This window comes from Microtus pennsylvanicus, chromosome 17 (genome assembly GCF_037038515.1).
Source record: "Microtus pennsylvanicus isolate mMicPen1 chromosome 17, mMicPen1.hap1, whole genome shotgun sequence".
In the NCBI taxonomy this organism is placed as follows: Eukaryota; Metazoa; Chordata; class Mammalia; order Rodentia; family Cricetidae; genus Microtus; species Microtus pennsylvanicus.
Genome location: NC_134595.1, coordinates 17,293,726 through 17,320,626, shown reverse-complemented (window position 1 = coordinate 17,320,626; position 26,901 = coordinate 17,293,726). Strand labels below are relative to the sequence as shown.

Genomic DNA, 26,901 nt, shown 5'->3' with positions numbered 1-26,901 from the left:
TTCGTGTATAAAGTATCTTTATTTTTGTATTAATTATAGGTTGGCTTGATAATACCATGGGTAACTTAGATAAAATCTATAATTAAAATTTTATTGCTTTCATTTTATTAGACTATTTAAGATTGCCATGTTGGATTTGAACTCTTTCACTTGGACAACCCTGTTCTGGGGGGTAATGGAACTGAAAATCCAGAAGGGGTAGATCTTGATATAATCTTGAAGCCGTGGCTCACAGGCCAAGCTGCCAGTGGGAGGCAGTGCGGCTGGCCAGGCCCTGTACCCGTACCCTCATGGTTAGCTAGTGCATGGGCAGATCCTGGTGGGGCCAGAGTCCTGGGCTTTCCAGGGTACCTGTTTCCTTGGGGCTTGGTTTCATTTTGATTTTTACTGAGTTCTTCTTCGTACCACCTTCGTCCACTGTGGTAGGGGGGATGGCAAAATGGCAGGCTCTTTTGTTGTTGTTTGTTTGGTCTAAACGTGGGCTGTTTTTACTGGGGTTGCAGAGCCTCTGCGCCTGTGTTAGAGGGAGGAGAGAGAACGTTTACGATAGGGCTGGAGAAGGGATTGGCAGTTCCTCCTGATGCTTCTTCCCTCTGCCCAGCTGTGCTCCACAGATTTTCTGCCTTATCCTTGGAGTCTTAGTTTTATTTATTCAAGGCATGAGTCCCAAAACAAGAGATAGTTACTGTCTTAAACTACTCCGTGACATGTTACTTAATTTTCTGATATTCTTATTTTTTGTGATATTTTATATTAATATGTAGTTTTTGTAGTCTGTTCAGTTTTATCAATTTAAGTGTTCTTGCTTGAGTTGTTACATTCAGTATCACAGAGAATATGAGGGATAAAGGTCAAGTTTTACGTTTTGGGTGGGACACTGTTTTTTTCCTTTATGTCCAAAATGAATTATGATCTACAAGGAATTCTGCATTCAGAAGCTAGACGACATTTACTTGGTTTTGAGATGAGGTCTCACTTTGTGGTGACCTTCCTGCCTCAGCGTTGTGATGGGACTGTAGGTATACATCGCTACACCTGGCTGTGGAAACACATCGGATTACTTAAAAGTTAAATCTCAGTTTAAAAAATTTCATTCCATATGTATTTTAGAATAAAAAGGTAAATACAGCATTTGACATAGAAAAATACACTTGAGTTCTCAGTCAGATATAGACTTAGAAGGTAGCTGAGGCTGATTATGAAGCCGACGCCCCAAATGAGGTAAGAAGTTGTGTGGAGGATGTATTTGCAAATGTTGAAATATTTGGTCATAACCAAACTTCACGAGAAATCTTTTGTTGCGTTTTTGTTTTCCTGTTAAATCACACTGCCACTAAAAGCCAAAGGAGGAATTCTAATAAATGAATGAAATCATATTTATCGAAAGCAGATGGGGCGGGCTTTCTTATCAGGGTAGTTATGAATCACAATAGCCTTTCAAGCCTTTGAATGATTTTGGCCTTAAACATTTCAATTGATTTTTATACAGTTTTATTTGATTATATATTGATAATGTCTTTGAGCAAATATTGACCATCCTTAAGTATAGCTTAACAATGGTTAAAGTTTAACTATTTTTCTTTCATATTTTTAGATGTTGGATGTTTATGATCTGATTCCTTTTGATAACCCAGATGGTGGCGTTTGGAAGCAAGGATTTGACATTCAGTATGAAGCTGATGAGTGGGACAGTGAGCCCCTTCAAGTTTTTGTGGTGCCTCATTCTCATAATGACCCAGGTAAAGGCCGCACTCCCTAATAGCTCTGACAAGCTTGCCCAGCACCCGTGTCCCGTAATGAGGGTCCGGTCGAGCTCCTGTCTCTCTGACTCCACAGTGGTCTTCTTAGATCCCATCCTCATTGTACCGATGTGCCGTTACCAGGTACGACTTGTAGAGCAGGAAACAATGATAGACACGACAAGGATTTGGGGGACGTACATTTCAGGGTACTGTGGTTTATTTTATTTGCTTCTGGTGAAACATTGCATGGGAGGGCTGGAGGCCTAGTGATGAGTTGAGAGCACTTAGCATTCTTGTACAGGACCCAGATTCAATTCCAGACCCCACATGGCGGTTCACAACCATGGTGAATTCCAGTTCCAGGAGATGCCTCACGCTCTTCTGACGTCAGCTGGTCTGGGGTATGCACGTGGACGGGCAGGCAAAGCGTTCATACATATAAAGTAAAATAAACCTAACACGTTAAAAGATACTTCATGAGAGAACCACTTTCTCCAGTAAATTCCACTTCCAAAAGGCAGAGGTGCTCATTGGAAGATTTGAGTCTTTAACCCAGAGAAGTAGAAGCAGTGGTTTGGGAGCTTTGGTGGAGGGGTCTAAGTCCTAGCCTGGGCCCGTAGACCAAGATGACTTTAGGCAGGTCACTTAATCCCTCAGTGGATAAGGTTTTTATCCAGAAGAATTAGAACGATAGTATCTTCCCAGGATGAGATGTAAAGGAACCCTGCGTGACACAAAGATATCTGGGATTGCTGTAATTACTGTTATTTCCCACGAAGGCTCTTATTTGTCGAGGCCAGTGATCCCCCTCCCCCAATGTAAGGGGAAATTGCTATAATTTCAGCAGCGCACGCGATTAGATGTGCGTGCTTACTGGTGTGAACACACAGCGCACACAGCACAGAGTGGGAGCCCAGTGAATTTAGTACAGTAGTTCTTGAGGCTGGGTTTCTAAACACTGTTTTGAAAGACTTCACCGAGCTTGTGTTTCTTACCTTCCTCAAGAACCTCGTCCTCTCTAGCTTGCCTCTTACTTTCAAGGATTTTTTTTTTTTTGTATCTGCATGCGTGACTCACCTCCTTCCATCTTTTCCTAGTTTACTGAACGCTCTCTTTCCGATGTCCTCTTCCCGTGATGTAAGTGCAACTCGCAGCTTCGGGCCTGAACGCGATTCACCGCTTTCCTCTTTTGGTTTCTCCGAAGTCTTTTTCCGCCATTTCCCCTTCCCTCCGTGCTCAGTTCCCACCAGCTCCCTTCCTTGTTGCTCTGTGACTTAAGCGCTCAACCATAATATTAAAAGTCGTGGTTTACCAGGCAGGCTGCTGAGTGTTTTGCAAATAGCTGTTGCCGAGAAGAGGCTGGTGGCACCGATCACGGGAAAGGTGCTATCATCTTGTCACGGTGACACAGCAGTGACAGTACTGGGATCCCTCATGTCGTGCTCACCTGCGTTTCTCTCTCGAGTCAACCCGCGTGACAAAGCACACGTGTCTCCTCTTGCCTGTTGCTGATTCTCAGTCTAATACGAGGCACGTAGTCACTTGCAAAGCTCTTCTCTGGGCTGTCTGTATCCCTTGACTGTAGGCACACATCGTACACATACCCACACTTGCACGAGTTTAGAAATATGCAGAGTTTGTACGGAGCCTACTCACTGCGTTTGAGCTCACCCAGGGCTAGGGCTTTGTCTCCCCTACTGCCTTTTGTGGACCAGCTAGACCAGCACCCGACACCTTGCACCTCTTCTCCGTTCTGCTCCCAAGGCATTGCAATAATAATCGACTCTCTAGGTTAGGGTCAAACACTTGGCCTGTTGTTTGTCTCATGTTTTGCATTAACTCCCACTTTTTTCTGTGTCTCCTTATTTCTATTTCTATTTTTTTTTGAAAACACCCTTTGCACTCTTTAGAGTAACAGCAGTATTAAGCTCTTTGAGGGCAGGGATTTCTTAGATTCCCCGTTTGTTTGCATTATAGTTCTAGCTGTAGTATGCTGTTTTGTGTGAGGACATCCGTAATAACTGTTTCTGACTGCAATAAATGGATCTGTCTGTTGGTATCCTAGCAACCATAGTGGACTCTTTTGTCTTAGTAGAAGATGTTAATGACCCTTACCCTAAGGCCCTTTGCCACTTGAGTTAAAAATAGTGGTCAGAAACAGACCCATTAAACCTAATGCCTCATGAAGCAAAATGATAGAGAGATGAACCCACTGACTTTCTTTGTTATTTTCACGATTCCCTAACAAAATAAAGCATTGATCACCTAAATTATCCTGTGACAAATGAAAACATTCAGATCATGAAAAATCACTGTGTTAATAGGGAGAGAACAGGAAAATATGTGCGTGTGTATTCTAAGTCAAACTACGACCGTAATGGGAAATCTTTGTAGAATACTCCCAAATGAATGTGCAATTAGGCAATTTACTTTCTAAATGAGATTTATAGAAAGTTGTTTGCATTTTCTGCAGCAACAATTTAAAACAAGCTTTGACTCGGTAGCTTGTTTCATCAGTGGGTTTATGTCTGTTGGGAATAGAAATATTTGAAATAGATTTTTAAACGAGTCCTGTCTTTGTCCTTTCACAAGGGATTTACGGTGTGTGTATGTACATGCATACATAGATACACACACATGTGTGTGATTGTTTCCTTTTGGGGATGAGTTTATACTAGTAGGTAAGACAAGATACATTTTAAAAAATAGTAACTTGATAAATTTCCTAATTAAGTTTTCCAGGCCGCAAGGTATATGTCACCCAGCATTCAAATGGCCTACACGAATTAAAACAGAACAGAAAAGGAGTTGTTAGGTAAATGCTGATAGCTCGGCACCGCTATGGATTTGAAAAGTTTTGACGCATAGACCATGAAATTAAATATGAGTTGATGGATACATGTTCATGTTATATTTAATAAACTGATTAGAACACAATTACAGCACCTTTGTATCTACAATCTTAATTCTTCACTTCCCACTAGTTAAACTGCCAAAATATTTAGTTAATTTTCCTTCAAAGAAATCCCAGTGTGTAGAGAAAAGATAAGGTAGACTGGATGGAAGCGTGCACAGCATCTTGTCAGGGAGGCAGTTTGTAAAGTGCACAGCATATTGTAAGGCCCTTGTCGTGTGACTCTAAACAGTAGGGAGAGCTAGTCACTAAGTTATACCAGAAAGCAATTTTCTTTTGTGCATTTATAGCTCTTTAGAAAAAAAATATTGATTTAATGCATGATGGGATTTTGCCCATTTTTAAAACTAGGAAAATGTATTTTTTGGTGTGTTTCGTATTACATAATAATTAGAAATAGATTTGTTTATACATCTGTGGCTAAAGTTCAAAAAGACTAAAAACATGAAATCACAGTCTGAATTTCAAAGATTTTTGGTTAAATATTACACTGTTGGAATTTGAAAGTGATTGGCCAGCTGTTGTTTGTGAATGTCTACGTATATCAAAGTGGAGAGGGAAGCCAGTGAGGTGGGTAGCGGCCAGGCCTGTGATGTCAGCATGGGGAGAAAGTCCAACTCTGTTTAGCCATGCAGGGTAAATTGTGTTCTTTGGTTTTTTGTTTTTTGTTTTTGATTTTCGAGACAGGGTTTCTCTGTATCTTTTTGGTTCCTATCCTTGAACTAGCTCTTGTAGACCAGGCTGGCCTTGAATGCTGGGATTAAAGGCGTGCGCCACCACCATCCGGCTGTTCTTTGGTTTTGACAACCATTATTGAAAAGGTTAATTCCCTCGGCCCACATAGCATGAGGAAGAACTGAGGGACAGGTTTTTTTGTCCATCCTGTACCAGGGAAGGGGAGAGTCATATGCTAAGCCATGTTAAATGGTATAGTAAATTGTTGGAAGTCAGTCAGTGATAAATTCTCAGAGGCTGATGAATCGAAGCTCAGGATTGTCTCATTCTAAAATTCATGTTCTTCCCATCCACCACCCTGGTTCTTAGGACGTTTATTTAATTTAAACAGCGTCTGCATCTTCTTTTTTAAATGGGGAGTAGCCAGTCTAACACATTTGCCTGAATGTCTGAGTTGTTAATGAAGTTAGCAAATAAAAATTCAGGACACTTAGCCAAACTTGAATTTCTAGTAAACAATGGATAGGGTTTTTTTTTTTTCTCCTACAAATGTGTGTATTCCAAATTTTAAATCAGTCATATTTATATTAAATGTTTACTTGCTACTTATTTAAAATTCAGATTTAACTTGGCATCTTGCTCCTTATCTGAATGATAGCATTTGAGAATTAAATAACAGCTTTGTGGAATTCTGTGTATAAGAGGGATTCAAGATGTGAGTATTGAGATTCGTTTTTAGAGGAAGAAAGATCTGGGGATTTGGGCCATCGGTGGACTTCTTTCTTGAGGCATACACATGTCCATTGCTCTTGAGGGATGTGGGTGACCACTGTATATCTGACTCTGTTTTCAGCCTCCATCTATTTTCTTAGCTGGAATGTGTGAGAACTCACCAATGTCCTGGTAACAAAAGCTAGTACTAACCCTTAGGTCCATGTTCCAGAGGTTTCCCGTCATTCTGGGCATTTTACGAGTGTTAAAACTATTACTCCACTCAGAAGCACTAAGATAATTCTATAACATTACCCTCACTTCGCAGAAAAAAAGTCAGGAGAGATAATAAGAGATTTGCCTCTCGCAGAGTGGTCTTAGCACATGTGACATTGGCTTCTGAACCATGATTTGAGAATGGGTCTTCAATATAAAACTACCTTTCCTTGGTACATTACTGAAGCCACAGGCAGAGCATCTGTGAGGGAATTAAGTACTGTCATAGCTAGCTAGCATCATCTATGCTAGTAATAGCAAACACAAAAATGATCTTACTAACTTCATGCAAAAGTGGACACATCATTATGCTATTTCCTAGTCTTTTTTCCTTTTGATTTATTCCTGTTGAAATGGATGTCCGTGCTTTGAAATACAGGGCCTTTTTTATTGCTATGTTTTTCTCTATGATTAGGCGTGAGTTAGAAGCAGTGTTTTCCAGCTTTTAAAGTGATTTCCAGAAACTGTGGTGCTTTGCATAACTTGTGTGACCCTAAGTCTGAATAACCCACGTGTGTACTGTAAGAATTGCCCATCAATGTCTTTAATATAACCCCCTCTCCCAAATTTTAAGCAGCTACTCTCTGTGTGGGGAGTTGCCAGTAGATGTTCACAGAGTCCCCTTAGCAGAGAAGAGGGATACGCTTAGCATAGAAGGATAACTTCTTTGGAAGCCTGACCTCATAGTTTTTAGTATCAGATATCAAGGTATGCAGGTCTCTTAATGGGCACTTAGGCAAGCAGTATGGGTGAGGATCTCAGGAATTACACAGCTGCAAGATGAGCCCACCCTCAGCATTCTAAGGGGTAATGCAGATCGCTTCTGTGGTGTGGGGTGAAGTTTCCAACATAGGCCTCTCAGATGCATTAAAAAGCGCCGTATCTCAAACAGTGTCACAGGAGTGAAGCTGATAGGCCTGGAAAACTATTAGATGGTGCTGAGCCACGGGAACGAAAGGTTATCTTCCTTCGGAAACCTGAGTTCAAAGCATCTAGAGTTTTAGAGGAATCAGCAGGTTTGTAGGTTTGCAGAGTCTTTGGAGGAGCCTCAATCTCATTTTTGACACTCCGCAAATCCTGGAAACTTTTCTTCAGCCACGAAGTTCTCTTAACTTCACCTGGATACCCTCTTGAGTCCTTTGCCCCGTTTCTACTCCACTCTGTAACCATTTTAAGCAGAACTACAAGTACCTTGCTTCTTGTTCTTCTGTTTCTGTAGTGATACAAGTGGTGGGTTGCTTCCCACCACCCGGCTAGCTTTATACCCGAAATAATTACACGGAAACTGTATTCTTTTAAACACTGCCTGGCCCATTAGTTCCAGCCTCTTATTGGCTAGCTCTTACGTATTGATCTAACCCATTTCTAATAATCTGTGTAGCCCACTAGGTGGCTTACCAGGGAAGATCTTAACCTGCGTCTGTCTGGAGTGGGAGAATCATGGCGACTCACTGACTCAGCTTCTTTCTCCCAGCATTCTGTTCTGCCTACTCCACCCACCTAAGGGATGGCCTATCAAAATGGGCCAAGGCAGTTTCTTTATTAGCCAATGACCTTCCTCCATCATGTTTCAACTTTACATTTTAGTTTGTGCCTAACTAATGTTCTTAGTGTAGACATGTGTGAACAATGATAGAAAGCCTTAACTCAATGTTTAGAACATGTTTAGTACCTCACTACTGTTGTTACTAAATTGCTTTCCATGGTCTAGTCACGTGTCTGCAATGTACTGATGCCTATCTGGCTGCTCCCCAGCTCTCTTAGTGGCTTATTGTTTGTCCATATGCTCTTGCCTCTGTCCGACACTGCATATGCTAAGACGTCTATTGTCCTGCTAGGGCTCCACTCTCTCTCTCTATTCCCTCAGCGTGTTGTTCTGGTATTCTCTTTGGAATCTGTTTTCATTTAGCTTTGCCTTATGACTTACTTAGCCCCTATTAGTTCCCCAATACGTATTTGGATGAGTAAACTGGAATGTTAATTAAAGCTCTTCCAGTTTATTAGGGGGACAGAGGAACCTAATTTATAATAGAAACATTGGAATTAAAATTAATCAGTGGCGTAATCAAATAATGGTAATAACAATTAAGATTATATGCTGTCCCTCAGGTATAAGGTTGTATGTTGCAGTTTGATATTGAAGGATTAGCAAGTGATGGGAGAAACTTGTTGATCTTTTGTTGATAGAGAATAACTTTATTACTGAGATAAAGAAGGTTTCTTTTAAGCCGTAAACTCCCCTTGTATTACTTTTAAATTTGATGATACTGTTAACAGTGCAGTGGAAGTAATTCAGAGTTTGAGTTGCTGGGTTTTTACATGATTACCAGTATGTTACTTACCTCACTATAATTATTCAACTCAAAACCAACAAATTCCCAAAAGTTAGTGCTTACTTAAGTTTTGAGTGGAATTAATGTTATTTTAAAAAGTGATTACAGCAGCTGTGAACCTCACAAATGCAGCAATGGTATTGAGAGAGGCTCCTTTTTTGGGGGATGTATGTTCCTTATAGAGGCTTCCTCCTGCCCCCTTAAAGACAAGATGTGTAGCCCTGGCTGTTCTGGAACTTACTATGTAGACCAGGATGACCTGGAAGTTACAGTGATCATCCTGCCTCTACCTTCAAAGTGCTGGGATTAAAGGTGTGCACCACTACGCCTGGAAGTTGCAGTGATCATCCTGCCTCTCCCTTCAAAGTGCTGGGATTAAAGGTGTGCACCACTACGCCTGGCCTTCTAGCAACTCTTAGACTCTAACTAACGGAGCAGCTTGGAGCTACTGGGCAGTGATCGCGAGGGTAGCAGAATATATTAACGTTGACTCTAGTAAGTTGTTTGGTTTCGTTCTAGTTGAATAGATGTTCATATGAAGTCCATGTGCTTTTGTCTCTGTGTTCCTGTGTCAAGCAACATACTCCCTGAACTCTTAGATTCATGAGAATCGCTTGGTTTGAATTTCTGGTTGTGGTATATATGCCCAACCCTGTTTTTAAATTTTTCAGGAACTAGGGCCAAAATACAGGAAGGCCACATTCTTTGTTTCTAAATATTTAAAAGTTATAAATAAAAGAAATTGATTGTAGAGAGATGAAGAGATGTGGTGGGAATTGAGAGGGTGAGGTGGGCCTTCTGCTTACCTAAAGAAACAGAAGTAACTCAGGACTCAGAGAGATTGAATAGGCTTCCCAGGCCGCAGTTTCTCACAGAAATGGCGTGGCTTATTTGGCCATGGCATATTCGGGAAGGAACAACCTGTGGGGTAGCCAAACTCTCTTTCCTCCCAGATGTGGGTGTGTCCCCATCCAATAGGAGCTGTGCTTGCAGATAGTATATTGTTATCTACACACTGCAGATCGTAGGCCTCTTGGATACTCTCAGGCTGGAGGTCCTACTGTATGGCTGAGGGGAAGGTAGGGACTTAGCAGGCTGTGAAAGTCACCCTGGGGCTGTTGGACTCTCACTTAGTGGCCAGGGCACACTCTGAGTTGGCAAATTCTTTGCTCTGGGGTACTGTGGTAGAAAGAGGTATGGCCAGTGGGATAATGAGAAAATATTTCTGGAGCCCCGTTCCCTGGCCAGGTGCCTTTTACCCGGGTTTGTGGTGGGGGTGGGGTGTAGGATGGGGCAGGGTGGGAGGGTAGTACTGTGTGTGAAAGGAAGTGTCCTTTGAGAGGATTCTTCTCCAGGCTTCCAAACCATGATCCAGAGTTCAAAACATGAAACACGGCTTGCCAGTGACTAAGAGATGCTAGGCTGCTTCACTGCACATAAAACAGACAGCTGGGCTTTTAACGTTGCTAGTTTTTTTTTTTTAATTGTAAACTTAAAACAGTGGCATTGAATTGGGATTTATACCTTCTTCGTTTAACTAATTTTTCACTCATTTTAGTTTCTTTCTAGCTAGTAACTGTTAGTTCTTATATGGGCGACAACACTGTTGGAGTGAAAATGGATAAAAGGAAACGTATTCTTAATGTGGCTCTAGTCCTGGTTCAGTTTCTTGTGTATTAAACGCTAAGAGGAAGGCTGTGAATTGGGCGCTTACGTAAATGAACCTGAAACTCTTGTGTCCTCAGATTATTAAATCTAGAGGTAGGAATATAATTCCACATCACAAAATATTCATCCCATGCAGCTTTGCATAAAACATTATCTTTCTGATTGGTCTCCCGTTAATATGCAATTGTAGTTTTTGCAGTAATTTAGAGGAAGAAAGACCCAATTCAGAGTAAAAGGGAATACTTGATTAGTCTATTGTATAAGAGCAATAAAAGCTAATTTACTGTTATATTGCTCAATATTGAAAGCTGCAAGAAACTCTCCCCGTTCTTTATTCATTAATTATGCTATATTGTAGCAGTATTAGTATCAATTATAGACAAGTTTTATGGAAGGCTTTTACGTTGACATCTCTGAGTTGTGTTTTGTCTCACGTAAATATCTTTGACATATTTTCTACCTGATTGTTGAAGGGCGAATGAAGTGTTGAAGGCAGAGTGGTTGAATCAGTCACCGTAGTTTCTCTGTGAAAATTCTTGTGATAAACTGTCTTTGGAATTCAGGGATCTCTGTTAGTAGCAAGTTCCAGCTGTTGGAAATGCGTAGTTGTACTATTGATGAGAAAATAGTAGGCCATCTTAGTTTGCCTTTTATGCTAGTTTATGGGGTTTGTTTTTGTTTTTAATTAATGTTGGAGGTTTTACGCTGTCCAGAGTGCCTCAGTTTTGTTCATACGCAAGTAATTGACCTTTGCTAAAATTCGGGCAAGAGGGACATGTGACATTTGAAAGGCGATAATTCTAAGTGAGCCCTTCAGGGAGTTTTAGTGCTCCTTGTTCTTTCTGCACATATATGATCATGACACAGAAGTCCATTTACTTTGACATCTGTGAATTCAGGTTAATCTTGCGCTGTGTAGGTAGGTAGAGAATGTTAAATCAAGCATTGTGATACGAGTTGATAAATCAGCATTGTGATCTTTAGTTTTTGCAAAGCAGTAGCTTTAGCTCTCAGGCTGTGTGTGCCTCCCAGTCTCTATGACAGAGCACCACAGTTTGTATGACTGAGTGGCTTCCAAGAACCAGGCTAGAGACTGGAAGGTTTTTGACCTCTCTCCTTGGCTTTTGGCTTTAATGACCTTCTTCCTCATCTTCCTGGCCAGGTTTCTCTGTATCTGCCTGGGTCCTAATATTATTTCAGATTAAGAACCCTCTTCCTTACTTTATTTTCCATGAATTAACCATTTAAAGACCTTATCTCCAATACAGTCACATTCTGAGGCAGGAGGAGTTATGACTTCGTCTGTCAGAGAAATAATGCCTTTTTAAATTTTGCCTTTCCCTCATTTGTTTGTACAAATGGTCAAGGCCAGGCTGTTGATAGAAAAACAAAAAACTACCAAGTACTCTATTATTCTTCAGGTTCTGTGTTACATCTTCCAAGCTCAGTCTTGAGTACTCACATCTTCAAACTCAAGAGTGTTGGGATGGACACCCTCATTTAGGAGTAGACTGCTATTTCTTTGCTCCTCTCTGGGAATCCAGGTATAGGTCCTGGCCCTGGTAAAACATGGTGGGATTCCTTGCACACCACTCTTGAACAAGAGATGTTGGGGTTTTGCTGAAGGCAAAGGCTTTTTAAGCTAACATGGGAAAGTTATTTCATCCAGAAAGCATTCTTTGATGACAAATCAGCTCAAATGTACCCTAGGTTGAGAAAGTCTTAGGAAGAAAACTTGACATTGTATTCCTGTTCGGCTCCTCGTGACACACCTGAATATCGCAGGTGCCCAACAACTGGGAGAGACTCTCACAGCTGCAGTACCCTTTTCAGACGCATCTGTTTCAGAAAACCCTGTTAAAACAAGCAGATCATATGCTCTTCCCCATCAAGGGCTTTCTCTTTTCTTTTTTCCCTAGCAAGCACAATATCGGCTGAGTGTTAAGTTAATCATAGACAAACAGAAGTACTGTTTGGACTCACTCCCCTTCAAGTCTCTTGAATGTATGGATTTTGGTAGCAGCTAGACAGTAGTCCAGCTTAGAAGTAGCAGCTCTCCTCCCTTTAAGATTGTAGACATGGGAACATATTCTCCACAGGGTCCACTCTGTCTGTCACCAGTCTGTGTAATTGGTGGCCACGTGGATCGTAGCCTTGGGCATTTTAGTCATCCATCTGGTAAACCTGTGCTTGACCTGCGAGTCTTGTTAATGTTTCCTGTTATGTCAAGTCTAATGATTTGGGGGAATAGTTTCCAAGTTATCTGGGGAGTAGTAGGATAAATTAGGGAACCAAGTTCTCTTCTGGGGGGAAAACATTAACATGTTCACATTTGCTGTTTATTTAGTGACTGCGCTCCTAGACAATTGCATGATGGGAACAAACGCCTGTGTTTGGGCAGAATGCTGTGTTCAGTATTCTTATCAGCTCTAATCACTGTATGCTTTGCTGGGAATGTCAGGGCCTCGTTTGAATTTGCCTTGCTTTGTTTTAGTTTTCACTTATTGGGTGGGTGGGGCTTTCTGAAGTATGATGAAAGGGTGCAATTCTAATCCCAAATTATGAGAATACTTGTTAGTACTATTTAGATTTTTAAATCTAGGATAAAAAAGTCCAAGCCTAGCACTAAGTAATTGAATTTATTCTTAAATAAAAATGACTTTTTTTTTTAAAAAAAGGCTTAGTTCATTATTTTCCTTTATGTCTGAATTTTTGTGAATGTCTGAATATTTCATCATTTCAATGGCAGTAGGTTTTTATTTCCCTGTCAACTAAAAGAGAATTTCATTAATTAAGCACACTTTTAAGTCTGCTTTTAAGGTGTGGGTTTTACTTGAACAAAAGAGCTAAGGGTATCCAATAGTAATTCGGTGGAATGGGACTAAGTTGCAATCAGCCATATCAACTGGACCTTTGTGGTGTATTTGTGTCTTGATTTAGGTTGGTTGAAGACTTTCAATGACTACTTTAGAGACAAGACTCAGTATATTTTTAATAACATGGTCCTAAAGCTGAAAGAAGACTCAAGCAGGAAGTTTATATGGGCTGAGATCTCTTACCTTTCAAAGTGGTGGGATATTATAGATATTCCGAAGAAGGAAGCTGTTAAAAGGTTTGTCTCAAATTTTTTTTTTAATTTAGTAATATTAAAGATCCATAACAAATGTAGAATATTTAGAAGGTGAACATTTAGCTTTTTTTTTTTTAGGTGCACTTTTAGCTTTGTAGCTGAACTTGAGTATGATCCCCATCTTGTTTGCATTGATTTTAGTCTATCCCTGAGAAAGGAATGCTCGGTCTTTCCACTGAAATCTGTATGTTCATCCGCTGTCCTAGAAATGGGCTTGCTAGGTCAAAGGAGTTGTTATTGTAAGGACCTTTCAGAATGGCCATTGCCCAGTTTTCTAAATACAGATGTGCCAGTGTCTGCCTCTTTTTACTATGTAATTTTTGAAAACTATGGCTAACCTATCTGAAAAATAATTTGCTTTTATTTTTTTGCCAATAATTTTTTCATATGAACAAAGGTAGTTGGTTTCTGGGTTTTGTTTTGGGAGCTTGGCGCGTACTCTTTTTTACTAATTTGTAGGGATATATCTGTTTGAAGATTTTATTTCTAATTAGTTCATGATAGACAGATCAATTTTTTATGAAGTCAAATTGTTAATCTTTTTTCTTTTGCTGTTTTGTCTGCTGCCAGAGTTAGGTCTTCCTCAACCCACAGTTAAGGTAAATAGTTCATTTTTTATCCCCCATGTTAATCTATTTTTTTTAATCCTCAGTTCCAAAACCCTTACTTAATGATTTAAAAGTTGGTCTTTGGGGAGGCTCTCTGATCCAAGTGCATTTGTTCTGAAGAGTTAGGCATTGTCCGGGATTACTGCTCACTGTCCCTGTAGAGCTCTTGATAAAGTAGTCACTGCTCTGAGTATTGCAGTCGTGGCAGATACTCCTCTCTGCGGCTCTATGAAGTAGGCTCTTGCTGTACAGTCCAGGGCACTGGCTCACTGAGGGGTCACTGAGCTGTAGTGACAGGACTGGTGGTCCTGCCCAGGCTGTCCACCTGCTGAGTCCTTTGTACACATGGCACTTCTTTGAGGGTGTTTTCTTTTAAAACTATTTTATTTATTTATTTATTTATTTATTTATTTATTTATTTATTTATTTATTATTATTATTTTATGTGCACTGGTGTTTTGCCTGCATGTATATCCGTCATGCGAGGGTGTTGGAGTTACAGACAGTTCTGTGAGCTGCCATGTAGGTGCTTGACATTGAATCTGGGTCCTCGGAAGAGCAGTCGGTGCTCTTAACCACCGAGCCCATCTCTCCAGCTCACTTCTATGAGTTGTAATGTGTCCATCTTTTTCTACTGATAGAAAGCGTCATCGTTAGTGTACTAAAATATTCACAGGCTTGGGCTTTCTGATCTGTTTGATGGATTCTGATGACTTTTGTCTAAAATTATTGGAATTTTATAGTGTTTTAAAAACTGGCAGTTTAAATCTTGTCTTTCTGTATTCAAAAGCCTTTTAATGAGTAACCGTTTAATTTTCCCAAAGGGTTTTAGAATTAATTTAAGTTTCTTCCTACCTCATCAGAAAGTATCTTTAGATTTTAATAGATTGACACGAACATTTGAGGATGATTTGAGGAAAATTGATGACTATCATATTCATTGGAGAGTATTTTTTTTTTTCTCACTGGTAACAGGCTCACATGGTTGGTTAGGAGAAAGACACAGGTTTCGAGGACAGGGGAGTAAATAGACCGGAGAGCTACCGTGGTCATAGGAGAAGCCACTCTTCCTCCATAGGCGAGTGCTGCCATAGCAACCAGGGTCGACAGGATCCAGTTAACACAAGAGAATCTGCAATCTGCAATTCCAAAGTGTTATATAATGTATCTTGACTTTCTAAGTGGAAATATTAGCAATGCTTTAGATTAACATCGTGTTCTCGCTCCTTCACACGTGGGGCAGAGGGGAGAACAGACAGAGACATGCAAACATGGAGAGGAAAGGAGGGAGGAGAGAGAGAACACCAAACAGCATACTGAATCCATAGATTAGATCTAGCTACCCTTTGGTACCTCTTAAAAATCTGGACTCTTAGAAAGTTACATAGAACTGGTGAAGGCTCTATGAATTCTTAATTCTTAAGAACTAAGATTTAAGAAGGTGTTTGTTTACATCTTGCTCACTGATACATATTTTTCTAAAATGTAAGAGAAATTTTATTGAAATTGCTTAAATTTGATGAGTTTATCCCATTTATAGTTATTTTTTTGTTTTCAGAATTGATTATCTGATTTTTAAAATTCATTTTAAAATTAGACTGGTGAAAACTTTTCATTCTTTTTCTTTTGCCAGTTTTGCCGGTTCCCATAACGCCCAGAATGAATTTGTAGTTTGCTGGGTATTACCCTCTTTCTTTTCTTCTTTTTCTCTTTCATGATTCTTTCTCCCTGCTTACACTAGTGCTAAACAGACAGGCCATTTATCCTAATAGACAGGACACTTCTGCCTGCTTTCCCTTTAGCGCTACTTTAACTAACTAATGTTGTCCCCCCCCCCCCCATTTTCTCATTCTATTATTCCTAACTACTCAGCAGTTGTAGTTGTGGCTTTTTTTTTCTGACTTGAATACTAGAGAGTACTTCACAACTTGAAGTGCTATTTTTTCAAGTTACATTTGTTTCTAGTCAGCTTTAATCTCTAGTCGTCTGAGAGCGTGGACTCTATTAGCTTCATTCTTTTGTGCCACCTCAGTATATGACCAGCGTTGAGCCTTATATTGGTACCTTAAGAGGGGAGTGTGTTAAGCTGCATTTTGATGAGTATGTGTTTTATAATTATTGTTCTCACCTGGGTACAATCAGGTCTTCTGCTGGGCCACATAACCATTCCTAAATTATGCAAAATTGCACAATGCAAGGACAGGGGTTGTGGAAAAAATACGTAAGGGCGAGATGGCTGAACATTCAATAATTTCCTTAATGACCCACACGAAAGAACCCAGAAAGGGACGCCCAATAAAGGTACCAGTCCAGTTTGCCTATGTAGAGTCAATTGGGTAAGAGTTGCATACCTGTTATGAAAAACATGTCAACTTATTTTGTATCAGATCTGGAGTGTGCTCGTGGATGTGGGTGTCCCGCCTGAGGAGGACAGAGCGATGTTATTGTGAAATTGTGGCAAGTGTGTTCTCTGAGATCCATTGTAATGTTGCACAGAGGGTGTGTGCATGACTTGCATGATGATGAGCCGAGGGAGCTGGTTGATACCCACGTGTGTAACCCTGCAGGCCTGGTTTCAGCTAGGCACAGTCATCCGCCTTCATCTACTGCTTCACAGGAAATAAATCGTACAAAGGCATTGCAAGTTTTTTCACTGATTGGATCAATCATCACTTTAGAACAAATTTCATTTTTTCCTCCATTGATTTGCTTGTTTTTTGGTTTTATGTGTTGTGTGTGCACGTGGGCATGCAGAGGTCAGAGGACAAACCATGGGAATTACTTCTCTCCATCATGGTTCCTAGAGATGTGACTTAGGCCACCAGTCTTGACAGTAAGCATTCTACACACCGAACTATCTCTCCGGCCTAGATTGTCATTTCGAAAGCAAGTATTCATAGCAGAACTGGCAGGATTTATTTGGTACTGTTTTCTTGCCAGCTTCCCTTGTCTCCTTTTTTTCCTTTGATCCTTTTGCTCACTCCTTCATCCATCCATCCATCCATCCATCCACCCACCCACCTACCAGGCAGTCCTGAAAGTCAGGTATAGGGCAGGAATTGAAAAGCTCTGGGCGCTCCCTGGCTAATCAATCGTCTGGCTCAGCATTGAAGAGCTGGTTTTCCTTTGAATGACCAGTATGGCTGTCACTACCCCTTAGTTGTTCCTTTTGACTGGAAGGGCAGCCAGTTTGGAATGGTAAGTGTGGAAAGGCTGCCTGGGTTCAAATCCTGACAATCTTCGTTACTTTTGGGCATGTCACTTAATTTTTCTGTGTTGTGGTGTATTTGTCAAATGAATTTAACATTGGGGTTAAGCCTGTTGGGTTTTTATGAGGATTGAATTACTATAAATATGATGATTAACATTTCTTTTATTATTTTTGAAGTGTTGAGAATTGAACCCAGGGCTTCTTACATACTGGACAAGTGGTTTGCTACACACCTATATATATCCCTAGCCTGACAGAGACTTAAAACATTCACAATAAATATTCATGGTTCTTATTTTTGAAACTTTTATTTTCTATTTGGACTATTTTTCTTGGACACTTTATAGAATTTTTAGTTCTGAAGTTGTCTTTGAATGTATTCATATTTTAATAGGAAGTTAATTATAAATTTATTTTTCTGTTCTGTTTTTAAAAAGCTGGCTTATATAATGCTTCATTGAGGATTTTCTGTGCACAGATGCTCTTTAGTATTTAAAACATGAAACTCTAAGTTCTCATCAAGTTACCTATCCAGGTGCATGGACCTTTTCATTGTTTTCCATTGGTAGCTCGATTTCTTCAACATGTGTGTGCTGCAGTCCTCAGCATGTGTGTGCTGCAGTCCTCAGCATGTGTGTGTGCTGCAGTCCTCAGCATGTGTGCTGTCGTCTTCAGCATGTGTGTGTGCTGCAGTCCTCAGCGTGTGTGTGCTGCAGTCCTCAGCATGTGTGTGCTGCAGTCCTCAGCATGTGTGTGCTGCAGTCCTCAGCATGTGTGTGCTGCAATCCTCAGCATGTATGCTGCAGTCCTCAGCATGTGTGTGCTGCAGTCCTCAGCATGCATGTGCTGCAGTCCTCAGCGTGTGTGTGCTGCAGTCCTCAGCATGTGTGTGCTGCAGTCCTCAGCATGCATGTGCTGCAGTCCTCAGCGTGTGTGTGCTGCAGTCCTCAGCGTGTGTGTGCTGCAGTCCTCAGCATGTGTGTGCTGCAGTCCTCAGCATGTGTGTGCTGCAGTCCTCAGCATGTGTGTGCTGCAGTCCTCAGCATGGGTGCTGCAGTCCTCAGTGTGTGTGTGCTGCAGTCCTCAGCATGTGTGCTGCAGTCCTCAGTGTGTGTGTGCTGCAGTTCTCAGTGTGTGTGTGCTGCAGTCCTCAGCATGTGTGTGCTGCAGTCCTCAGCATGTGTGTGCTGCAGTCCTCAGCATGTGTGTGCTGCAGTCCTCAGCATGTGTGCTGCAGTCCTCAGCATGGGTGTGCTGCAGTTCTCAGCGTGTGTGTGCTGCAGTCCTCAGCATGTGTGTGCTGCAGTCCTCAGCATGTGTGTGCTGCAGTCCTCAGCATGTGTGTGCTGCAGTCCTCAGCATGTGTGTGCTGCAATCCTCAGCATGTATGCTGCAGTCCTCAGCATGTGTGTGCTGCAGTCCTCAGCATGCATGTGCTGCAGTCCTCAGCGTGTGTGTGCTGCAGTCCTCAGCATGTGTGTGCTGCAGTCCTCAGCATGTGTGTGCTGCAGTCCTCAGCATGTGTGTGCTGCAGTCCTCAGCATGTGTGTGCTGCAGTCCTCAGCGTGTATGTGCTGCAGTCCTCAGCGTGTATGTGCTACAGTCCTCAGCGTGTGTGTGCTGCAGTCCTCAGTGTGTGTGTGCTGCAGTCCTCAGCATGTGTGTGCTGCAGTCCTCAGTGTGTGTGTGCTGCAGTCCTCAGCATGTGTGTGCTGCAGTCCTCAGCATGTGTGTGCTACACTCCTCAGCATGTGTGTGCTGCAGTCCTCAGCATGTGTGTGCTGCAGTCCTCAGCATGTGTGTGCTGCCGTCCTCAGCATGGGTGTGCTGCAGTCCTCAGCATGGGTGTGCTGCAGTCCTCAGCATGTGTGTGCTGCAGTCCTCAGTGTGTGTGTGCTGCAGTCCTCAGCATGTGTGTGCTGCAGTCCTCAGCATGTGTGTGCTGCAGTCCTCAGCATGTGTGTGCTGCAGTCCTCAGCATGTGTGTGCTGCAATCCTCAGCATGTATGCTGCAGTCCTCAGCATGTGTGTGCTGCAGTCCTCAGCATGCATGTGCTGCAGTCCTCAGCGTGTGTGTGCTGCAGTCCTCAGCATGTGTGTGCTGCAGTCCTCAGCATGTGTGTGCTGCAGTCCTCAGCATGTGTGTGCTGCAGTCCTCAGCATGTGTGTGCTGCAGTCCTCAGCATGTGTGTGCTGCAGTCCTCAGCATGTGTGTGCTGCAGTCCTCAGCATGTGTGTGCTGCAGTCCTCAGCATGTGTGCTGCAGTCCTCAGCATGTGTGTGCTGCAGTCCTCAGCATGTGTGTGCTGCAGTCCTCAGCATGTGTGTGCTGCAGTCCTCAGCATGTGTGTGCTGCAGTCCTCAGCATGTGTGTGCTGCAGTCCTCAGCATGTGTGTGCTGCAGTCCTCAGCATGTGTGTGCTGCAGTCCTCAGCATGTGTGTGCTGCAGTCCTCAGCATGTGTGTGCTGCAATCCTCAGCATGTGTGTGCTGCAGTCCTCAGCATGTGTGTGCTGCAGTCCTCAGCATGTGTGTGCTGCAATCCTCAGCATGTGTGCTGCAGTCCTCAGCATGTGTGTGCTGCAGTCCTTAGGTGAATACTGCTGTTGCCCCATTTGTCTCAGAACCTCACTGCTTGACTCCCTGAGTTTAGCTTATTTTCTATATTCGTCTCAGTGTTCATTTCCTGCATTTGTGTGCTCTTTCTCAAGGGTCTCCTCCCCACCCCCAGTTCTTTACTGAGTTTTTCTCTTCCTTACTTCGAATGCTTTGCCTTAACTTTAATTATGCATTTATGTTCATTCTTGAGTGTAAACAGGTTTATCCATAGCTTGAATTTGTTGGCAAAATTCAGTCTAAAGTGCTTAACAGCTCTTGCTCTCTGTTCAAATGGTGCCAGTTTTTTTTTTTTTCTGTATTTATCACATGACTTCAGCTGTTTGTTTTGGGAAATGGTCAGGTAAGATCTGGACTGTTAATGTATTAGTTTTCAGGACTTTGACTCCTGAGGCAGATGAAGGTTGAGAAATGGAAGGGAGCAGACAAGCCAAGTCTATACTGCCCTGTTTGGGCGTGGTCCTGTGGACCGTCCTGACCTCATCCTCCCCCAGCCCAGCCGTCATTGAACCTGGAAGTTTAGCTTTGCCCTTGATGGTTTGTGCCCAGGAATGTTCTCCCGAGACATTTCTCTTCTGAGAAAGCTGGATGGCATCCCTCCTTTGCAGTTTTTGAGTCAGGATTCTGGCAGTGGGTCAGAGGCCATGGCAGTTGGGGAGCTGGACAGGTGAGATGACCTGGGGAGGAAATGCTTCTCTGTGCCACTTTTCTCTTTTCTTCGGTGAAGCCGCTGAGTCCTGAGCCTGGCCTGACTTTCTGTATCTGTCATTTCTGTGTTTGGGTGTCACCTGGAGGCTCGGTGGGAGATGTAGGTAGGCTGTGTGCCCTCAGTGAGTCAGGCGGAATCTAGGTTCTTAAGGACTGTGCTTGCTGTCTGCTGCGTTTGGCAATGTGCACATGGGGTTCAGGTGCTGCACGCTGTGAAGCTGGGACCTCTAGGAATGTCGATTTCCTCAGCTGGTGGAGGGAAGGCTGAGGCCCTTGGGCTGAGGAGGAACTAGTCTCAGGGAGAGACTTTGTACTGTACAGATCTGACAGCTTCCCACAAGGAAATCAGCAAACACTGTTCAGGGGGCCTTTGTTTTATCTATTCTATAGATATTTGGCTCTAACAGCAGGAAGGCTTTCTCTCTCTAGTTCTGGACATCCTCTAGAGAAATCTATTTTCCTTCACTAATTACCCCTTTTCTAATTGTTTTTGAAATACAGAGAAACCAAGGTGGTAGGTTTTTGGGTTGTACCTGGTAACAGCATGCAAGGGGAGAAAGGTCCTGAGTATTAGCTTTCTTGCAGTTCACAAAATAGGAGCTACAGTCCACAAAATAGGGGCTACACCAGAGCCTCCGAGAATCCTCATTGACGCAGAGGACTCTGTCCAGTTTTTCATACAGTCAGCAGTGGGCTCAGAGTCGAATCTGTGTTACTTCCGTACGCTATGAGAAATGCCGCCAACTTCGTGGCATTTGCACGGGCATTTGCACGGTCCCTTCTCGATTCTTCCCTGTGTGTTTTTGTCTCTTTTCTTTTTCCTCTGCTTGTTGTTCACTTAATTTAGGCTGAACTATTGAAAACTGTTACTATTTTTGATTTGTGCAAAACTGCCAGTTTTGCACATATGATTCAACTCAGTGTTTAAGACAGAGGATGGTAGTTGGGGGTAGGATTCAGATTAGAACCCAGCTCTCAGTCTCTTCATCTTGTGCAAGCTTCGGTGTATCTTGTGGAAGCTGCTCCTTTGGCATTGGGAAGTAAAGGATTTGATGAGCAGTGATGCCATTTTGCTAGGCGGTGTGTGTGTGTGTGTGTGTGTGTGTGTGTGCGCGCGCGCGCGTGTGTGTGTGTGTGTGTGTGTATTAATTACAGCTGTTTCAGAAAACTGAGTTTCGGTTTTCCTGAAGTTTGTTGAAATTCTCTTCTGGCTATGACTACTCACTTGTGTTCCGTTATGCCATCTGACTATGGATCTAGAGCCCTGGTTCCCAACCTTCCTGATGCTGTGACCCAGTAATACAGTTCCTTGTGTTGTCGTGACCCCCAACCGCGAGATTACTTTTATTGCTACCTCATAACTGTCATTTTTCTACTATTATGAATTATAATGTAAATACCTGTGTTGTCTGATGGTCTTAGGACCCACGGATTGAGAAATGCTAATCTAGAGCAGTTGCATTTATTTTCTTACTTGAACAGAGTGCTCATAGTGCTTGTTGTGTAAACATAGGCCACATCTGTGCCTTTTGTAGCAAACTTAACACATCTTTAGATTTTTGTTTTCATTATTTAAAATTCTTAATTAGTGCTAAGTAGGTGACTGATAAGATTTTTTTGATGCCCACTAAAATGTTTAAACAGGCCCCCCCCCATGAAGATAAATGTAGAAAGCTGCTGCCCCACAGGCCTCTGGATGCTAACAGAGTCCCTTGAAGCCTTCCTTGTCCCCGGAAGATAAGCAGCTGATGCGGGGCGGGGGGGGGGGGCGCAGGGGGGAGATTTAGCAGAAGCAGCAGAAGTGGTCCTGGGAACAACTCTATCAATGATTTGTTGCCTTCTTTCCCATAGCTTCATAAACCTTTAAAGATGAGAATCAAGTTAACTAAGGAGAGATCCATGCAAATAACATTGAGCTTTTTATTGCTTTTTATAATTCAGAATAATCTAATCCATTACAGTCGCAGTGCCCCCTTGGAACATGTGTCTGGAGGATTTAGAAGAAACTTCCGTCCATTAAGTCATCAGCGTGTTTTCTGCCTGTGCTTGTTTTGTTTACTTTTCTGGCTTCACATTGGGATATTCTGGGCCGTATGTGGTTATGTACTACATGCTGTCTGCACCCATTGAAAAACAGACCAGCTGGGTGATGTTTGGTTCTCTTGAACTTCCTGCCTGGGCCCGGAGACAGTGGAATGGCCTTTGGGCTGCATCTGCTTCTGCTGTCACGGGCAGTGTTTAGTGCAGAAACCCACTGGGTGCCTGGAACCGGGAACATTGTGTGTTTACTCATGACCAGCCTCACCGTGGGTTTGTTTTGGTTGGTGTGAAATTGTATTTCATGTCTGCTGCCCACTGTTCAGTGTAGACGTTGTAATTTGCCATATTTGTAGGTTTATTGTTTTTTTTTTTCAAGGAGGCATATCTATCCATCTAATATATTTTAGGCCTCCTGTTACATTTATCCAGCCTTGTACTTAAGTGAACATTTCATTGAGCGCAGAAATATTTGCCGCTACTTGCTTAAATACTAAGATTTTAGCGGATGCACACTTTGGGTTTTCCCAGAAGAATGGGCCATTAATGCTCTTACACCGACTCATTTATTACACGTTTATAGAGGTCGGGTTTTATGGTGTCTAACCAAAGGCTGCGTAAAATCTCCAGAGCAGTGTGAAGTCCGTGTGTCTTGTGAAGTCTAGAGTCAGCTGCAGATTTGAATTGTTCATAGAGCCTGCGGCGTTTCATCAGAGACCAGAGCACTGCTGACAGGAAGCAGCTGGTTTCCTGGGTTCTTCCTCTGCTCAGGTCCTCACCTGTTGAGGGGACACTGTACCTCACCTTTATCACTTCTCTTTATTCATGATGCCTGTGTTTGTTGTTGTTGTTGTTTTTGTGTGCGTGTTTGTTTTTGTTTGTTTTGAGACAGGGTCTCCCTGTGTAACCCCGGTCGTCCACTGAGGTCAGGCTGGCCTTGAGCTCTTAGAGATCTGTCCACCTCTGCCTCCAGGGTTCTGTTGCCTAGCATCTTAAGTACTTCTAGGTCCAAAGCCCAGTAATGATCTGGTAGGAGAATCCCAGACCCGTTGAGTGTGCTGTGTGCCAGGCATGTTAAATCCTCAGAGCTCTCTGACTTTCCATGGTGGGGCTCTCTGTTATCCTCCCACTAGGAATGGAGAAAGGATCAGGGTGGCGCTGCTGCCCTTGAACTCAGTGCTCTTGACCTCTGTGTTTTTCAACCTGCCTTCAGACTGTGACCAATTAGGTCCAAATCCTTGTCAGTTCTGCCTAGTCAGCATCCTGCCACTTCGAGTGCCTTCTGTGTCACCAACAGTTTTCTTGCCACGTTACCTCCGTGCTCTAAGGTGTTCAGTGACACACAAGTTCAAAAGTGCAACCATTGTGTTCTTGTTCAGCTTTCTGCCTTTGTCCCTGATTGCCTCCCATCTTAAATTCTGCCCCTAGGCATGCCTCAGTAATTTCCAGGCCAGCATGGCATCCCTAGCCACTGATGGCCTCATACACACATTGTTGTTTTATACATTGGGTAATTTCATATCTAATCTTTCCCATGACTCAGGTAAAATATTACCTCATCCCAGAAGCCTTCCCCTGTTTACTGTGCTATTCATCCAACAAATATTTACTGTGCTAAGATCCAAGGTAAGCCCTCAGGGAAGAGACAAGGCGCAGTTAAACACACCACTGTAAGAAACCGTTGTTTTCAGTGGAGTTTGGAGGCTTGTAGTATTCAGGATGAAACTGGAGAGTGACTAAAACTGGCTAGCGAGAAGAGAGTGTCAGAGGACAGGGAAGGAATTCCAGGTTCTGAGGAGAAGGCCAAAGATTAGCAAGAACATGGCGTCTCAGACACCTGCAAGTTGGTCAGCAGGGAGGATATTGCAGGCGGTTATGGTGTAAAAAGTGAATGGCAGCAAAGGTCAGGGACAATGTGCAGCACCTGGGACCCTCGAGTGGCTTGCTAGGAGGAGCTTAAAGAGGGTGACTTCTCAAGAGTTTTCCAAATGAACACGCACGATACGTGTGAGGTGCTGGTCTAGAAACTGACCTGAGAGGAATGAAATCATGCTCACAAAACGATTTGTGCTTACATTTCCACAGTAGACTGGAGATAGTTCAAATGTCCGTCAACAAGATAATGGATTAAAAAGATAGAACACTACTTGGCAATAAAAGATGAATTAATGAAATCTACATCTTTTTTGTTTTTTTTGAGACAGGGTTTCCCTGTGTAGTCCTGACTGTCCTGGAACTCACTCTGTAGACCAGGCTGGCCTTGAACTCACAGAGATCCTCCTGCCTCTCAAGTGCTGGAATTAAATAAAGTTGTGTGCCACCATGCCCAGCCTTGAAATGTATATCTTGAAGAACTTTTAGAAAGTCTCTTATGAGAGAAACTTGCTGAATTAATCACGGCCAACTGTGACCGGGTTGTTAACTTCCAGCTCCTTGCTAAAGACAGAGCCTATCTTTTGTCTTAGTGTTAATTCTTGCTGACTTTTCTGAGTGCCTCTGGATACATCTGCAGTCTGCAGCTGGACAAATCCTGGCGTTAGGATGTGTGAATACCTGTGTCCACGTGTCTGCGGCATCATAGAATGTTGTGCAACCTTCTGATCAGTGTAACCTGATAGGGGAGACGTGGCAGGCCACTTTCCATTCAGCTTGTGTTTCCTTCTGGATGAGGTTACATTTCTTTTTCTTTTGTAGAGCTCAGTTATTTCTGTCATCTCTGACACTTGTGCTTTGTTTGCCTTGAGTGTTATTGGTACCCCTTTCTTACGTTTTTGTACTGGTAGGAACCCCTTAAGTGTTAAATGTTTAACAGATGGAATTCCCGTTTGCCTGGAGCTTGTGCTCTATTGGAGGAAAAAGGCAGTAAACATGCAGATGTGTAATTCGTTTAAGTTGTAAATGTTATGGAAGACGGTTGCTGAGCTTATGAAAGGTGATAGCTTCGTTGAAGTTTGGATAGGATGTGATGGCTAATAGTGAACTCATTCCTCAGAGCTAGGTAGACCAGTGTTAGCAGGGAAGATGTTCTAGGCTGCTAAGACTTGACAAGCTGGGGGAGGAACGAGTCGATATGAAATAATGAAGGAATAATGGAGATGACTCATGTCTTCTTATTCTCTTATACTCAGTCTCTGATGTCTGGCGTCCGGGGCATTAGGAAGTCCAGGGATCCAGGGTTATCATATGGGGTTTAAAAAAGTCCTGCTTGTGCTCCCCGACTAGATAGTACACACCTAGGGAGTATGCATCGGTTGATCTGATTGGCAAAAGTCTTCAGGCATCAGTTGATTCTTTAGGAGACACCATCTTTTTTTTTTTTTTTTACTTTTCCATTTAACTAATTTTGTATTTAAGAATGAAACCCAGGATGTCATCTTACATTATTTCATATTTCCCCCAACGCATAATTACAAATTCATCTCATTTTCTCATGTGAAATTAATTTGTGATTCTTTGAAGCTTGCTAAATGATGCATTGTTTGCTACTAAGTTGTCTGTAACCATTTCCCCATTAGGGAGAAAAGCTCTTTGAGTGTCTCCTTCTGTGTGTGACCAAATTGCAAATGTCTGTCTGATGAGTCTACATGGAGGAAGACATGACACTCACTAAAAATGATTTACCACTTCTCGAGCATTGCAGTGAATTCTCAAGTCTAAGAGCTGTGTCTTGGGCCAAATGAGCGGCGACAGACACACTCGGCTTATTTTTGATCAGTAATTTCTCTCAGCGTTTTCTATGAAATTCACCAGCACTGAAGGAGAGACTTGGATCTGTGGTTAGTGTCTTTTACCAGGCAGCTAGCCGCCGCTGTAAAAAGTGAAGTGTGAGCTTTAGTGATTTTGGAAGTTAGGGGCTGGCTTCTGGGCTGTCGGATTTGCTAGGTGTGTCTTCTCTGCTTATGTTTGCATGTAGGTCTCATGTTTACACGTTAGGATTATGGCATGTGCACTGGAAAGTCTGACAGACAGCAGAGAGCCTTTTAGCAGAGACTAAATATAGACTTTATGTGGCCTTGTCTTGATTGTTTTCCTCTGCTTATCCAGATAATGCTTTATTTGGTCCCGTTGAACACTGAGTACATTGTATTTAAGTAAATATTTCTGTAGCTATAGGTGTTTCCCATAGTTTTTCTTTTGAATATTGAAGTCTAGAAAGTACAGTCACAGTCTGTCTTATGAACTTTCACGTGACTGCAAACAGTAGGGACTGTAAGTGTGAGGCTGCTGTAGACCCACCGTTTGGCTGTACTTCTCTTGTTCTTGTTGACATGG

General features: G+C 42.5%; 1 protein-coding gene across 1 annotated transcript in view; it reads left to right on the top strand.

The window, feature by feature from the left end:
* The window catches only part of Man2a1 (mannosidase alpha class 2A member 1), a 168,055-nt gene that overhangs the window by 25,723 nt on the left and 115,431 nt on the right, over window positions 1-26,901 (top strand). Inside the window, exons 3-4 of the mRNA XM_075951125.1 lie at window positions 1,595-1,739; window positions 13,260-13,431. Coding sequence (XP_075807240.1) covers window positions 1,595-1,739; window positions 13,260-13,431 — 317 coding nt within the window. The remainder of the gene's footprint in view (window positions 1-1,594; window positions 1,740-13,259; window positions 13,432-26,901) is intronic.